The 17,629-nt window shown below is 42.7% G+C and overlaps 1 protein-coding gene across 1 annotated transcript in view; it reads right to left on the bottom strand.

Annotated features, from left to right (window-relative positions):
- Positions 1–444: 444 nt before the first annotated feature.
- SH3RF1 (SH3 domain containing ring finger 1) overlaps positions 445–17,629 on the bottom strand; it is a 235,081-nt gene continuing 217,896 nt past the window's right edge. Inside the window, exons 10-11 of the mRNA XM_045285407.1 lie at positions 14,189–14,538; positions 445–2,863 (exon numbers count right to left, since the gene is read on the bottom strand). Of these exons, the coding sequence (XP_045141342.1) occupies positions 2,695–2,863; positions 14,189–14,538 (519 nt within the window). The 3' untranslated portion in view covers positions 445–2,694. The remainder of the gene's footprint in view (positions 2,864–14,188; positions 14,539–17,629) is intronic.

Raw genomic sequence — 17,629 nt, 5'->3', positions numbered from 1 at the left:
AATATATAAAACATGGATTACAATTTCCTTTGAAAAGATGCATTGGCATACCATGGAAGCATGATAAGCCTGAGGCGTCTAGCGTATGTCGCCAGCCACATGGGGTCCTAGAGACCTGGTGGCTATGCTCCGGCTGCACAGAGGTGTGGTAGTCACGCTAGTGCTACGCATCATGAGGGCGCTCTGTAACAGTGCAGAGCGTGGCAAGCAGAGATGTTATAGGAAGTAGCTTGTGAGACTCCACAAATATTTTAAAAGACTAAGATGCCGGGGTGTCTGCAAACAAAATTTGTTAGCTGGAAAGGCACAATGCATCATTAGCCACCAACCTGATTCATGTTTGTCTGCAGTGTGTGAAATGAATTCCTATTACAGAAATGAATCATAAATTCAAATGTCTCTATTTTTTTAAGCAAAAAGTTAAGAATTAACACAGGAGACACATGAAGCTTGAACATCAAATTTTAATCTTGAACCTTTTATCCCGTCCTCAAATGACTCACATGAAAAGGCAGGATAAAGTGCAAGATTATCATTACCATCTCACTGTTAACAAGCCCTTATCACAAAATCTCCATCTACTGTCTTCCACACCCCCCAAAACCCAAACCAATAGAAAATCCATACATATATTACCTAAAGGTCTATTAACAGATGAAATTTTAACCAATTTTACACCAGAAAACTATTAACAGAGGTACTTCAATCACATAGCTTAAAATATGGAGAAAAGACAGGTAAAAAAATTATCTTAACTTGTAGTAGTCTTTTTATTTTATAAAATACACTAATTTACCAAAATAAAGAATATTATGACACATTGGTGTCAACTTATGACGATGAAAGCCGATGCCAGCTTTTGCCTAACTAAAGTTCATTTCACCAACTTTTATATATTACATGACTATCCCAGTAAAGATTTTTTTCTTTTTAAAAAGAATCCCACACACAAGAACATAATGTACAGCACTTTGTAAAAACAACAGAAACAAATGATTAGGAATGATTTCATTTCAACCACATACTGTACTCTAAGACCACGAACCCTCTTATACAGGGCAAGAAGACGTTTCGGTGTACGTTTATAATCCCCAGTCATAAATGTTAGCAAAATGGCCAAGTTTCTTTTTAATGAGAAAACTGTGGCGATGATTTCACTCACCACCAGGCTGTTTCTCTCCGTTTTCGCTGCCAGGATGACCCAGAGCCATGGCTACGTGGCACCACACTGAAAGCAGCCACAAAGCTGGCATTTTCAAAGACTAGATAAATAAAGTCTGGCTCAGCTGGGTCCTGCCACAATTGTAAGGTGTGGGCACATTCACTTGTGCCGAGCCTCTCTGGGCTGCACAACTAGTCAGTCGTAGGATCAGTGACCTGGTGCAACTCATCATTTATGTTTGTCAGCTGGGAGGACATAAAAGCCCATTTCCTCTACTGACTTAGGTAATGGGCCAAAGGATGCCTGAACCCAGAGAAGGGAGTTCTCTGAGACCTTTCTGTGCAGTGGCTTTGGGGTAGGGAAGACTATACTGGTTATTTTGTATCTCCTGTCCTGGTCAAGTCTGAGTGTAAACTACCCTCAACAGGAAACCGTAATGAAATATACACACCATGGCCAGTCTACATCACTGTGGGCATCCAGTAACACATGCAAGAAGGCAGGGGCAGACTCACAATGGATGACTAAACTTTTCACAGTGTTTCTCACAGCCTTTGACGGTCACACGAGAGCATCACTTATCACCGCTACCTCACGAATGTTTCCTTGTGTCGGGGCATGCACACCACTTAGGGTCAAATGGGAAACACCGTTTCATAGGCCATTCTCAGGCAGGCGAGCCTAGCCTCAATCTTCCACTTTCAACCAGTGAACTGAGCTGCTTCCGTTAAACTAAATATATTCTCTGGACATTGATATTCAAGAGTTGTGCTTTGTGTAGTCATCTCCATCACTTAGCTGATTTCCTTCTACAAACATTGACAACTACATTAAGGACTAGGATTTATAGGGTGATTCCTGACTAACCCAGAAAGACAGGGAACCACTAACTCCTCTTCTCTCAAAAGTTTCTGACGCCCCACCCCAGGATCTTATTGATACTGCTTCCCTTGTGTTTTGGTTTCCAAGGAAAATGACATTTCTTGGGGTCCACTTATGCTTCAGAGGGAAGTCAAATCAGAGCACTGCACTTCTGCCCTAAAGCAGCAGACTACACCCAGGGGAGTTGGGAGGAAACTCCTTCTACCCCAAAGAATCTCTGGCTCTCAACAGGAGAGAATCCAGCTTCTCCTTAGCTAACATGTCATAAATTAATCATTTCTTAAAATCATAATCCAAAGAATTTCTATTACAAGAATTCAAGTTTAGGAAAGCGAATAAATTAGTTAAGCCTTGTAAACAATTGTCCATTCTCTATATTTTTAAAACAAACAAGAACAAAAGGGTATCTGTGTACAGTAAATCAGACAGTACAAGGCACACCTTCCACACAGAACTCAAGAGGAATGAGACCCACACGCACGCCGCCTTCACTGTTCGCTGGTATAATTGTGCTGTGCAGCAGGGGAGTCCCACGCAGACCTTTGCTCATCTCCTGATCGCCTGGAGGTCCACAGATGTGCTGTCCACGAAATGTATTTGTGCTATTTTGTAGTGTGATGTGACTTTATGCCTTCTTGGTGCTAGTTTCCTCAGATGTTTTCCACAAAGCTTCCTGGGAAAAGGCCCGTTTTCCCATTACGTTGCAATGTGCCCTTGAACCAGCCATCCTCTCGTTTTTTATGAACAAATACAATATCTCCTTCCTTAAGTTCAAGTTCAGCTTCACTCTGAGGAGGGTAGGAAACCACCACCCTATGCCTACGAGAGAGACATGTATCAATGAGGGCTGCTTGAAATAGCCATACAAATGATGTATGCTTAGTTTGCACCAACCTTACACTAAGCACAATAGGAAGTTAGCATGAAACTGTTGAGAATATTTGTAAAAAACTCAAAAAATACATCTACCCTATGTTTAGTAGACATTTGTTATTAACACAGAGTCCAAACATGGGTGACAGTCTACTACTGATGACGCAGGTTGGTTTGCCACAGTGACCTTTTACAGCGGGGGCGATTGTTGTCACCTCCCAGTGTCTGTACCTCAGCCACACAGAAGGAAAGTCTGGTTTCATTTCCCAAACCATCTGTCTCCTCTCTCTTCTCCAACAAGTACAGAGCAGATTTCTTGATTTGGGCGATTGGGAGAAGCCACTGAGTCGGTGGATTCAGTTCTCTCAGAACTGCCTGCCTACCAGCTAAATGGACTGTGCTCTGCCCTGGCCCGGGGTTAAGCTCATCTTCCAGGGCGGGTCTAGAAGCCCATCCACTCTCGGCCTTCTGCGTTAGGACTTACCATGGATGAGGCAGCAGTCCTGAAAAAGCCCCTCTGCTCTACATACCCACATTCTCACCCAGAGGGACTGTCTTTGTCTGGGGGAGTGGAGGAGAGGCTGTGGCCACAATTCAGTATAACACCACGAGCAGTGAGGATGGCGTGCTGAGCTCCATGAGACTACGTCTGCATCTGTTTCTCTAGCAGCTCTCAACTCCGATGTGGGGAAGGAAATGCAAGTGGTTATCACTTTAGAACCTCGAAAGCCCTGCTGCCCCCCTGCCCCATGCTCTGTGGTTGTCCTAGGCAAAAATGTGGGCAGCAGCTCTGGGAGCTGGAGGGAGGCGACTTGTTTGATACTCCACCTACTTTTACCTTTCTGTGTTTCTAGTGCCATCACTCTCCATTCCTGTCTTTCTTCTCCCAACTGAGGGGTCAAAGGGGAAAGATGTACAGAGTAGCCAACTTCCAGGATGCTCCCTCTCCTCCCCCAAATCTGTGTACTGAGATTCATCCTCTTAGGCCCTGCTTCTCACAGTACAAAGCTATAACCTGGACAACCAAAGAATATGGTGGAAATTACAGTGTGTGGCTCCCGAGACTTGCCCATAAGACATTGAGGCTTCCATTTTACTCTTGTCTTAAATCACTTGCTCTGGAGAAAATCAGCCGCCAGGTTCTCCCTGGAGAAAAGGACATGGTGAGACACTACGGTCTCTTTACAAAAGCCAGAACTAACTTGCTACCAGTGGTGTGGGGAGCCACTCTGGACGGGCAAACTGCGGTTTCTCTCAAGGTTTCAGATGACTGCAGCTCAAGCCGGCATCTTGCCAGCAACCTCAAGGAATACTCCAAACCAGAATGGCCCAGCTAACCTGTCCCAAGTTCCTGACCTACAGAAATTGTGGGGTAATAGATGCTTATTGCTGTAACCACTACGTTTTAAGGTTAATTTGTTATGGAGTGTAGAAGGTAAATGAATGTGGATATAAGAGTGTATCTTTTTTCTGATGCTAACAAGGTTTGCATAAGTAAAAAATGTACCCAAACATTTACCGTCACATGTCTGGTTTAGTGACATTAGTCAGGTTCATCATGTTGTTCAACATCCCCCTTATCCATTCCCATATTTTTCCATTGATAGTCAATTTCATTCATTTATTTATTTTTTGATAGTTGATTTTAAAGTTTACTTATTTATTTAATTTAGAAAACCCATTTCATTGGGGGCTCTTATAGCTCGTACCACAATCCATACATATATTCATTTTATCCAACACATCTGTAGGTATGTTACCATCTTTTTCAAAAGATTTGCTTTCTACTTAAGCCCATGGCATCAATCAGCTCCTCATATCCTCCTCTCCCCGACCCTTTGATAATTTATAAATTTTTTTTCTCCCCCATGTCTTACACCGATTGTTGTCTCATTTCACCCACTTTTCTACTGTTTATTTATTTTTATAATCATCTTACTGGGGCTTGTATAACTCTTATCACAATCCATACAGATATCCATGTGTCAAACACATTTGTACATTTGTTGGCATCATCATTTTCAAAACATTTTCTTTCTACTTGAGCCCTCGGTATCAGCTTCTCATTTTTTGCCCTCCCTCTCCCACCTCCCCTCTCTCATGTACCCTGGATAATTTATAAATTATTATTATTTTTTCATGTCTTACACTGACCTTTAAAGTTTATTTTGAATTTCTAGCTTTATTTGATTCTTTGAGTCAGAAAATAAGATATACCCAGACTGCAGGTGAAAAACACTGAAGCTTACAAAATGATAGGCAGAAAACTCAAAAAAAAAAGGAAGAAAGAAAGAAAAAGAATTACTTCAATATTTTTGAAACTCCTTGGAGTCTAGCTCTTTCAGAACATTACTAGTTTCAACATTCTCCCATTTCATAAAACCCAGAATCCACTTAGATTAAGAAGAAGAGAATCGAGAGTCCTAGACTATCATTCTACAAAAATGCTAATCTTTGAAAAGCCGAGTGGCTACCCAAGTGGTTCCTGTACTTCTTTGGGCCCAGGGACCAAATGACTCTCCCAAGATCTGAAACAAAAGCCCAGCATGGAGGCTGACTTATCATTCCCAAGAAAGGCTAGGTTAATACAATCACAAGTATTTATAAACCTCAAGGCTGGAGGCTCAATCAAGCATGGAATGAGGGAGGAAGCATGGCACTGTGGGAGAAGGCCTGATCTGGGGGTCAACATTCTGGAATGTCTACACTACTCAAACCTGCAGCAGTTCTCATTAGACAAATACCTGTGGCCCTGCTGAATCGCAGGAACGCAGGACTTTGGCCTTTATGGAAAAGATCAACAGTCAGCCCCTCAGGCAGAGGCAGAGGGAGAGACTCTTGCAGGCCCTTCATTAGTCTCTCTCCACATTTACCATTCCTGTTAGGAAACCTCTACATTTAGAACTGCTTTTCTGTGGTTAATGAAAATTAAAAGAGTCTATGAATATCTAGCTTAGCAAAAACAAACAAGAAAGCCTCCGCAACACTGCTGTCGAGTCCAGTTTGACTCAAAGTCACCCTCCAGGCAGAACAGAACTGCCCCATTGGTTTCCCAAAATGGTCATCGTTATGAGAGTAGACAGTCTCACCTTTCCCCTAGGAAAACTGCCCACCATTCAATTAGTAGCCAAACATTTAACCACTAGAACCCTCAAGGCCCTTTTAAAATTAACTTAGAGTCAACAGAGTCTAGATATATCATTGTATGTGAGCACAGTATCCTAGTTACTGATGGTTTGCAAGACACAAGATAACAGAATTAGAAATGGGCAGTTATCTAATGAATCGAGCAGAAGTCTAGAGATGAATTTCTAGCCCAACCCCAAATCTTAAATCCTGAAAAAAATTAAAAAACAAACAAAAAAAAACGAAGGAAAACTATTTCTACTACTCAAAGGGTGTAATTATTCGTAATCAATTTTCTTCCTTATTTTTTTATATTTGCCAAATGGAAATTATGAAATTTAAGTTATACTCAGATACAAACATTAACTTGTCATATTAAAAATAAATAGCTTACTTTTCAATTCTATTACTCAAGTGCTATATGCTCAATGCTGAAAACCGAGAAGGCATGAAAAGCACAGAAGGGCAACTGGGACTGGCCTACAAGCTCATCCCTATAAGATTCGGTATTTACTGTCCCAGCAATTTGTTTCTCTTGCAGACAAGAGTCCTGTTAAAGAGCTTTCTTTCTATTGTGAATACTGCCTCAGACCACACTTTTCTACCAGAGCAACTCATGGCGAACGGTTTTTCAAGTTCTGACTCATTTAAAAATCGAAACTGTTAAGGAAAGTGAAATCCTTCACCAGAGTAACCATTTTATTTATTTATGCTATTTTTACATAAACTTCTTTTGTGTGCTCTAAATAAGACCTATACATAAAGTTTCTGTTAATGATGACATATAATGCAGTCTTCACTAAGGAAGAAGAATGTGGAGAAGGTTTGGGAAAGTCCGCAGACGTGGGGAGGAGGTAAGTACAGATGCCCAGAGGTCAGCACTCAAACCACAGCCTACTTTCTGTCCAGTTGTTCTCTCAGCCTCTGTGTCCATGTCCGCACAGTAAGGTTGTGGTGAGCCCTGGCCACAGTTACGTGCTGCTCTCACTCCGGTCTCTGACACAGGGTTAGAATCTGCTACGGTATCAGTGATTCTGCAGTGCCGGACACCTCGAAATGGAGTTGCCATTTTAAAATAAGTCAGTCTTGTGCAGAATGAATTGGAGACAGAAGTTTAGCTTACTTCAAATGTTTTCATAAACAGCAGGCCGAGGCTCATTCCTGACACGACCCAGGGAAGAACGTGGCTGGCGAGGTCAGGGTGGAATAGGAATGATGGCGTTGTGGGAGCCCATCTTAAGCAAGAGCAAAGGAGCCTGGTACTTCAGGTGGTAGAGGGGAGGGGGCAGTTAGTGGCTGGCTACCTCCCCACATGAAAGGGATGAAGGCCATAGGCTACAGAAGGATTTCCTCAGAAGAGACTTGACAAACTTTAGAATGAAGTAGTTGAGGCTTTGGAGCGGAGGCTTTCTCTTTCAGCCTGGACTCATCTGAAGGTAACATTCTCAATGAAAATGTTTGTCGGGTTCTTTCCAGTTTGATGCCAAGATGCTACAAAATGCTTATAAAGAACATGGCTAGAGTTGCCATTTGGGGCAAGTTAAAACATGAGCCAAGCTTTACCATTCTGGGAATAAGTATATAAGTGAATCCAATCGAATTCAGGGTTAATCTTTTCTCATGAAATGTACTTCCCACCAGCTCCCCTCGAGCTGCCTTAAAGGTGAAACGGAACAGAAACTGTACTTGAACAACTCGCAGCGAATTAGATTCATATCTGCATTTTATAAAATGTACAAAATCGATTTTGTTCATTAAAAACAAAACAAATAGTAGCACTACTGCTGGGCTAAGAACATAATCTTCCTGCCAAGTTTCCAGTGAGAGCAAATTTTCATTGCTAAGAAATCTCTAGGGGGCTGAGCGGGGAGGGGGGAGAGAACCCATATGCATAATGGAAAGTGTGACAGTCTTGGTTGTATGAAGACTACCAGGTGCAGCAACTAACAGAAATCGTCCAGCTCACCTCCTGGCCTCAGGCCTTGTGAGGCAGTCTGCACAGACTTCTATTGCAGACTCAGTAGACCAAACACTGGCTGACCAGCTCAGGCACTGACAGACTTAGCCAAGTAGGGTGTTTACAGATCAACAAACAGATGTCCAGCACAGCGGCAGAGACCCTTCACATCTGCTGCTCCACCCTCAGACTCTCTGACTAAACTCATCTTGATGTGAACAGGGCTGTTTTGGACGGTCCTTTCTATGCACACCCTGGGATCTGCCCCTCTGCCCTTCAAAATCTGTATGCTACCCACTCCACTTCATTATCACTGCCACCATGCTGGCTGGCCACCTTGCTACCTTCCACCTGGTCAAATAATCTGTCTAGTCGGGTTCAGATCTCATCCCGAGCCCAACTTATGCTACACTAAACTGGCATTTGAATATTCTTATGTGTCAACCCTATTTCTAGCTCTCCATTGCTCAAAGATCATCCCTGACTTTCCAATGCCTCTAAATGGCAACTCCATTTCGAGGTATCCATGTTCCCCAAATGTGGCCTTCCCATTCCCCGCTTCATCCCCTCTGCTTATGTCAATCCTTCCACTTAGAATTCCCTTTCATGACATCTAGGCCATCCATACCCATCAGTGTCTCAAAGCCTGGCTCCACTGCTCCTCTTGGAAAGCTTCCTCTAACTCCAGAGCTGGAAGCAACCTCATGCTTGGCTGAACGGCCACACACTGCTTGCGGTGAGATGATGTAAATTCACCTCACACCTCACTGTACTTACTTTTTAATTTAGAGAAAACATTTAATTGACTAGCAAAACTTTTTTCTCCCTTTAATCAAATGGAGGTTTATTTCTGTCATACAAGACATTCAAAGTTACGTGGTGCAGGTAGGTTCAGTATCAAGGACCCTAGCTCTTGCTAGCTCTCCTCTCCTTTAATTGATATGTGGTTTTCACTTTCATGATCACCTCTTGGTTACTAGATAGCTGCTAGATAGCACTCTTCACCAATCCCCTCTCTGACTGGTCACTTGAGTACGTCTCTTTGAACAAATGAGCTGAAGAGGCAGTGTGCTTCATGGACTCATCCCTGTCTCAGTCTGTTGGTCTCTCTCTCTCTCGGTGGCTGTCTGGCCTTTACTTAGTTCTTGGTGATAATCATCCAGTAACCAGTTGAGTCAAACTTATGGAAACCCATGTGTGTTAAGAGTAGAACTGTGGGTTGGCCATGACTAAGGTCTCAAAATTAGACTAGCAGGTTGTTCTTCCACCTTGAACGGAGGCCAATTCTTTCATTAGCAGTCAAGTACGCTCATCATTTGCATGGGTCCTGGAGAGGGACCTGGAGATCGGGAAGAGGGTGGAGCAGAAGAAACAAAGAATCCTATGATCTGTTCACTGACCTCCAATGTCAATTTTCCTAGTTTGGACAACGGTTTCTGGATTCCATTGAAATGGGCATTTGCCATCGTTTCTTAGCAAAACTTAAATAGATAGACATACTCTTTTCTTATCTTTCTGGTGTCTCCGGTGTTCTCTGTAGTTTACACATTTTCCTTTCTAATCTCCCGACATAGCCAAATTGGACCCCGGGTGTCTCTGAGAGGCACCCTGCCCATCACCTCAGCCTGGATGGGGAGGCACTTACATTGCTTTCTGCTAGTTGCCACAGCAATTTCATGTACAATTAAGTATTTCACTGCTAACCCCACACTAGCTCGCTTTGAAGCCTGCTAGAAGTCCAAGTAAATTATGTCCGTGGCTTCACCCAGCGGTTACGTTGTCACTGACTCAGAGATTAACCCCGCTGGTTAAGCCTGCCTGCCTTTGTGTGAATCTATCCCTATCCAATTTGTATATTTCCAAGTGTTCAGCCTTAACCCCTGATCAAGGATTATAGGTTCTTTTGCAGTTACTAGATGGTTTTAGCGGTATGTGGTTATCGGTGTAATTCTTAAATTTAAAGCTATACACGGATAGAGAACTTGCTGTGTCCCCATAAGCCCTTATCTGTACTTTTTTAAAAAGACAAAAACAAACCCAAACCTTGTCACATGTACTTTCTTTCCATGCCGGCCCTTATTTCTCCTCTTTCCCCTGCAATTTCCTAATTATTGGTCCTTGTTCCCTGTAAAACAATCTGTAATATTTATTCTATTCTCCTGCTGTCATCGCTTAGACATTTCTCTGCCTCCAGGGCAGAGTGCAGGCTCTTGTTTGTTTTCTCCAGTATCTCAGCGAGCACAAAAGAACCCTTTGTTCCTCAGAGAATTCTCTCAGCTGACAGACCTGGCAACACACCTCAAGGCTCATCCTTCCTTATTGTGAGCTTTCTGTCACGTGAGCGCTGCTTTCCACTGACAGAACAGGCTGCCTCGCTCACATTCCTTGGCTTGAGATTTATGGGACAGGGTCATGGTTTGAGAGGAAATTTCATGCGTATTCTCCTGATAGTCTGTAGCTGAATCCCGTCTTTTTGGGACTGTCCCAATATTACACTCGAGAAACTATTTCCAGAGCATCCCAGGAGTGAAAGTTCTGTCAGAAGACAACCCCCCCTCCCCCTCCCAGGCTTCTGCACCCTGCCAGGGCAGGAATTCCTGGTGTTCACAGTGTGACGCATAGTAGCCTCAGTCAGCCTGCAGTGCGTTCTGAGCCAGATCGATGGCAGACTTCATCTCACCTTCATTTCCAGCACAGAGTGCTGTTCACTCTGTGATACGCCTGGAAGCTTTCTGGGAAAGAAAACAATGTCCTTTCCCAGGGAATCAGACACTGTTTTCCTACAATATTTGCCTTTACGCATTTTCTCAACTGTTATTATAGTCAGGCCAACCTCAGCATCCACGTTAAATAAATGCTATTGCCATCACTACACAGAGGCAAGAAAGGGCTTGTGGAAAGGTAGTTGGGCAGGCAGGCTAGTCCACTGAGCATATGGATTATACAAGTATAAACAGAAGTAGACATTTCCTCTGGAGTGTTCTTTCCCACTTGCAAAATTTGAATTGTGATATAAAAAACCTTCCAAAGGTTCCAGGTGCCCATGCCCATCTGTGCCATCATAAGGCCCCCATGCTGCATCTCTGATGGGCATCCCATGCCCCCCGCAACAACATCACCTGTCTTTCTGAGCAATTTCTCCTTCTTGGATGCCTGCAACAGCCGGAGCCTATGGTTGAAAATTAGCTCCGATAAGAGGAAGGGCCTGGAATGCAGAAGCCACTGAGATTGAGGACATCTGGCACTGGAAAAGGGTGCATAACGGGAGAGGCCGAAGTGCCTGGGCCCTGCGTAGGGAGCGCCCAGGCAAAGTGAATCGTCCCTCAAACAGCGGCACAAATCCCACAAATGACAGGCAGAGCCTTGCGTTCCTCTTGACATGGAAGAAAAGCTGTACATCAATGCCTGGGAGAGAAAGCCTGAGTGCCCAGGATGAAGTCAACAAGAATCTGGACAACTCCAGGGACAGAAGGCATTGGCCTTGAAAAGCGGAGTCAAGAAGGCTGGAAATAACAATGAAAGATGAGGGGAGTTCGAGACAAAATCTCAGAACCGTCAGGAAAGCATCACAGATGAGAGGAAAGGGTGAGTTTACTTGTAGGGAAGGACACTTTCTAAGTCAATAGCTCACTTCAAAAACTGGTTTTATAAGGATCAGAGTTACAAAAACGGTCTTTCACTTTGTTATAAAAATGTATACAATCTAAATTAACAAATAAGCAAGCAAACCCATGGCCATCGAGTCCATTCTGACTCACTGTGACCGCCAGAGGACCATGTGCCATATGGGATTTCCATGGCAGTAATCGCTATGGAAGCGGACTGCCCCAGCTTCCTCTCACAGAAGCTGGTGAATCCGTGCTTTAACCACTGTGCCACCAGGGATACTAATTTTCACACACCATGTACAAGTTATTTGTGTAAAAATTCAGTAACTCTCTCTCATTTTATCCTTTGTCTTTTTTATGTTAAAGGTTACCATCAGTACTGTGCGTGGTGAAGCCACTGGAGAAATCTGCCAATTAAGAGAATTCCCTTTCTTGTTCCTGAATCAGAAGAGTGTGGTTACGTTCTCAGAGACCTGGCTCTCCTCCTGGCCCAGGGACCTGGCTTGGTTTCACCCAGAAGGGACTCTAGCCTTAGAATATCTTCACAGGGAGGCTGTTCTTTGGGAGATAGCCATGGTGTACTTGTATTTAACATGCCTAAGGTGTTCTTTTCTATTTCTCATAGTCTTCAGTTAAAAAAGGTGCCAACATTAAATGGTATAAGCAAAGGCCTCTAGTGGTTTCCAAGTTTCATATGGTTCCATCTGAAATACAGAGGTCAGGTGAATCTAAGCAATTTGAAGAATGATATTTTATATAGTAAGATTTCAAATGAACAAGATAAAAATTCTACCCCCAAAGCAATACCGTCACAAACTAGAATGTTTGCTTTATTTTTTAAATACAGACAGAGAGAGAATGAAGCTTACAGAAACTGTAAAAATAGATCACACTTAAAACATCTATTCCTATACTTACGTGAAATACGTTCCCGACCTTTAGTGTACTTTCTAATTTTTTTTTGCTAGGCAATAAACAGTATTTCACTTTTAGTTTCTGTAATCCTGGTAGGTAATATCTAATTAAGAAATATTTTCTTCCTAACACACTCCTAGAAAACCATGGCTGTATCCAAGAGAACAGCCTCCCTTTGAAAACAATCTTCAAGGTGAAACCAAACCAGGTCCCTGGGTCAGGAGGAGAGCCAGGTCTCTGAGAATGTAGCCACACTCTTCTGATTCGGGAATAAAGAGAATTCTCTTAATTGGCAGATTTCTCCAGCGGCTTCAACATTCACAGTACTGATGGTAACCTTTACAAGATAAAGGTTAAGATGAGGATGCTACTGTATTTTTATGCAATGTGTCTGCTATTCATTAAAAATAAGCCTACGCAACCCCTTTGGTGTTTGTTTCCCGTGTTTCCTTTGTGCATTGTGTGTGTGCGCACACTATTTCCATGGGCCCATTACATGTGAAAAATATGGCATTGCTAGTGATGAAATGGAAACAAGAACAAGGAAGTAGAAATGACCAAGTTTCCAGTGACTGAAATGTTGCATCTGGTTATGATTCTGGAGTGGTTGTCTGGAAAAAATAAAGGAAAGGGAAGCTGGGGGTCTAACCCAGCCAACACACATGGAGGGATGAAGAGTACAAAACAGAGTATGCTGTAGCATGTAAAAGAAAGCCGGCAGGTCTTAAAAGCTTGAAGTTAAACAAGCAGCCATCTAGCAGGGAAGCAACAAAGCCCACATGGAAGAAGCACAGCAGTCTGTGTGATCATGAGGTGTTGACAGGTCAGGTTATCCGGCATCAGAAGATCCAAAACAACCATTTCAATGTGAACGAGGGGGGTTAGAATGGAGACCCAAAGCCCATCTGTACACAATTGGACATCCCCTCACAGAAGGGTCCCAAGGAAGGGACAAGCCAGCCAGGGTGCAGTATAGCACCGAGAAACACACGGTATTCCTTTAGTTCTTTAATGCTTCCTCCCCCCCCCCCCCCACCCCCACTATCACGACCCCAGTTCTATCTTACAAATCTAGCTAAACCAAAGCAGGTACACTGGTACCGATAAGAGCTCTCGACATACAGAATCCAGGACAGATAAATCCCTCAGGGGAAGGTGAGGGGAGAAGGGGGTGAAAGGGGGAACCCAGCGCAATGATCGACATACAACAACCCCTCACCCCAGGGAGATGAATAATGAAATGTGGTTGAAAGAAGATAGCAGCTGGTTTAAGATATGAAAATAATAATAATTTATAAATTATCACGGGTTTACAAGGGTGGGAGGTCGAGGGAAGGAGGGGACAAAAGAGGAGCTGATATCAAGGGCTCAAGTAGATTTTGGAAATGATGATGGTAACATATGTACAAATGTGCTTGATATAACTGATGTATGGATTGGTATAAGACCTGTAAGAGCCCCCAATAAAATGATTTATTAAAAAAAAGAAAAGAAACGAAAGAAAGAAAGCGGGTGGTTGGCCATTATACAAAGTCAGCAAAAAACAAACAAATCCACAAATGCACAAAGGATGTGAACATTTCTTCAACACTAAAGTAGATACACCCCAGCATAAAGTTGTGCACTCACTTCCTGGATTGTCTTCTGGGCCAACACTAGACTTACCTTTCACAAACAAGAGGCCGAGACTCATTCATGACAGGACCCAGGGAAGAACAGGGCTGACGAGGAGGGGGTGCAATGGGAACCGTAGAGTCCAGAGATCCTGTCTTTGAATGCAGAGTGTCCGAGGCCAATGCTGCTATGCCTGCGGGACTATCCCCGTCTGTGGGGCAGGAGACAGCTCGGCTGTGGCTGCCCCCTAGTGGCAGCTCAGGGCCAATTGCTCCCTGCAGGGCCAACTCGCCAGAGGCACCCAACTCCACTTCCATGGTAGGAGATGCCGGAGGAGATAACCTGGGCTTACGTTTGGTGGAAGCTCCAGAAAGCAGCTTCAACAACCCCTTCTTTTCTTTCTAGGAGGAGAAGAAAAAAATTACACACACACACAGGCTTCAAGGTGATTGTGCAAAACAGAATCCAAGGAGAATGGAATTTTCCCACACTTGAAGGTCTTTTCATGTACACACACATACTGTGTTACATTACTGTAAATATGCGTGAGGAAAGATGACATGGAGAGATAGTAGCATTTTTCTTTGAACTCGCTGAAAGCCCTCTGCTTATTATTAGTTGGAGATGGACATCACTGCCACTGTTGCAATCTACAAAACCCTACTATTTCTATTTTTAATGGATCTTTTAAAGCAGTTTCTCCCAATATTTGGCTGTTGATGGTCTAGCTACTAATATCTGTGGGTGTTAATTGGATCTCTTGCTTCTCTCTCCTCTCTATCGTGGCCACGTTTTAATTTGTTTGGAACATTCCATTATTCATTACTATCTTCTACTGAGGTAGGATTTCAAACCCCAAACCTAACCCCTGTTATTGAGTCAATATTGGCTCATTGTGATCCCATAAAGAGTTTCCGAGGCTGAAAAACTTTATGAACAGACCTCATCTTCCTCCAGAGGAGCAGTGGGTGGATTAGAACTGCCAACCTCATGGTTAGCACACAACAGTGCCACCAGGGTTCCTTGAGGTACAGTAAACAGCTCTAAAAAAAAAATTTTTTTTTAAACATCAAACTCATTAATTCATATGTTGAGTTTGATTAAAAGAGGGGTAGACATTTTAGGGTAAAAGAAAATTTCATGTTAAAGATTTTATTTTCTGAAATAATGTTCTTCTGTCCTATGTCTAGTATTGTAATTGCTGATTGTCTGTGGAATTAACCCTAACCCTAACAGTACTTTACTCTCCAACCAGAGATTTGAGTCTTATCATGTATAGCACTGGTGCCCTGGATCAGCTTTAACAATGAAACTATTTCTCACATGTTACCATCTTGATTAAAACTTAACAAGCCAATAATAACAGTGGTCAAACCATTTCTATAGTTTAAGGACATTCCTGATTAGAAAGCTAAAGGCACCCCCACGACATTTTAAGGAAAATGTTGGTATCTCCATAAACATGTTTTGTGTCCTTTTCTTCTGCCAGAGCTGAGCGTTCACTGATATTTCCCCCACAGACCCCATTCTCTCAAATCTTTGTCTTGTTTGACTCATTCCTTCTTTGTCCCAGTATTACCACCATATCCAAAGCTCTCCTTCATTCCCAAACCCTAAGCTTTAGGGGTTCTCTCTGATGACCAGACATAGGTAACAATCATAAATTTAAACTATATCATTCAGTCCTTTGAATGAAAACATTGGTAGAAGATAAAAGCACTTCAAAGAAAAAGAATTCTTTATAAAATTCCATTAGCAAAACAAAACAAAATAAAACAAACTTTACGGGAAAATAGGAATTACTAAGGCCAATTAACAAGGAAATTAAAAATGTGAAAAGTTCACAAGGAGCTAAAACACGGGAATTTGGAGGTGGGGAGAATATAGGTTACTGTATATACTTGTGTATAAGCTGAGTGTTTCAGCACATTTTTAAATGCAGTTTTGTGGCAAAATTAGGTGCCTCAGCTGATGATCAGGCCAGCTTATACTCAAGTAAAAATGGTCGTTCAGATTCAGTAAATACCCTTTGAACCTATGAGCTCACAGGCTCAATAAAGGCAGAATGGCTGAAAAACCGCAAAGAAACAAAAGCATAATTTATTAGCTGCTATACAGGAACCCCAGGGAAACTGTGCCACATTTCATTACTGTTAGTACTAGGTGCCAGAGACTCGGTTCCGACTCGCAGCTGTCCTACGCAGGGCAGATGAAACTCTGCTCAGTCTTGCATCACCCTCGCACTTGATGCTATGTTTGAGCTCACTGTTGAAGCACCGTGTCAATCCATCTCACTGACGGGCTTCCTCGTTTCACTGACCCTTTATTTTAACAAGGCTGTTTTCTGTCCTTCTCCAGGGACTGGGCCTCCTGATTACGTGTTCAAAGTAAGTGAGATAAGTCTTGCCAAACTCACTTCCAATTCGGTTGTAATTCTTTTATGACAAGAGCTGTTCATTCTTCTAGTAGCCAATGTTTTATTCAATATTCTTCACCAACATCCTAATTCGAAGACATCAAGTCTTCTTTGATCTTCTTTATTCACAATTCAGCTCTCAGGGAATTGCCTCATTCATGCATGTGATGCAAATGAAAATACCATGACTTGCATCAGGTATACCTTAGTCGTCAAAGTCACATCTTGGCTTTTTAAAACCTTAAAAAGATTGTTAGAAGCAGATTTGCCATGCAATACTTCATTTGATTTCTTGAGAGCAGCTTCCTTGGGAATTGATTGTGGATCCACATAAAATGAAATCTTTGATAACTTCAATCTTTATTCTATTCGTCAACAAGTAATTTATTCACCCAGTTGTGAAGATTGTTGTTTTCTTTGTATTGAGTTGTAGCCCATATTGAAGGTTGGTCTTTGATTTTAGCAGTAAGTGCTTCAAAAAGTTCTCTTTGGACACCAGCAAGCAAAGTTGTACCAACTGCATATCACAGGTTGTTAAAGAGCTTTCCTCCAATCCCAATGCCCAAATTCTTCATATAGTCCAGATTCTCTGAATACTTGCTCAACATACAGATAGTGTGAAATATGGTTAAAGGCTACAACTCTGACACACATTCCCTAATTTAAATCACAGTACCCCTCCCTGGCTCTGTCTGAACAACTACATCATGAACTCCACTTACCGAATGCTGAACACGTACTTTTTAACCCGGAAACAGGGAGGGTGATTAGAATCAGACTGTCACCAGGTCTCTTTTTTCTGAATCAGCTCTAGGCGGCCTCAATACACTAATCTTTTAGTTAGTACTCAAGCACTTAACTGCTGGCTTCACCTAGGGATTCCTAGGTACATGCTGGGGGTGTTAAAGCTATCTCTGTGCCATATCATACTGTAGATGAGCAGAGCTAACAAGACACACACACACACACACACACACACACACACACACACCACACACGCTTGGGGTGTTAAAGCCATCGCTGTGCCATATCAGACTGCAGATGAGCAGAGCTAACAAGACACACACACACACACA

Source organism: Echinops telfairi, unplaced genomic scaffold (assembly GCF_000313985.2).
Source record: "Echinops telfairi isolate 266 unplaced genomic scaffold, ASM31398v2 ScPeMD7_5;HRSCAF=22, whole genome shotgun sequence".
Classification (NCBI taxonomy): Eukaryota; Metazoa; Chordata; class Mammalia; order Afrosoricida; family Tenrecidae; genus Echinops; species Echinops telfairi.
This window is presented reverse-complemented; position numbering and strand designations above follow the sequence as displayed.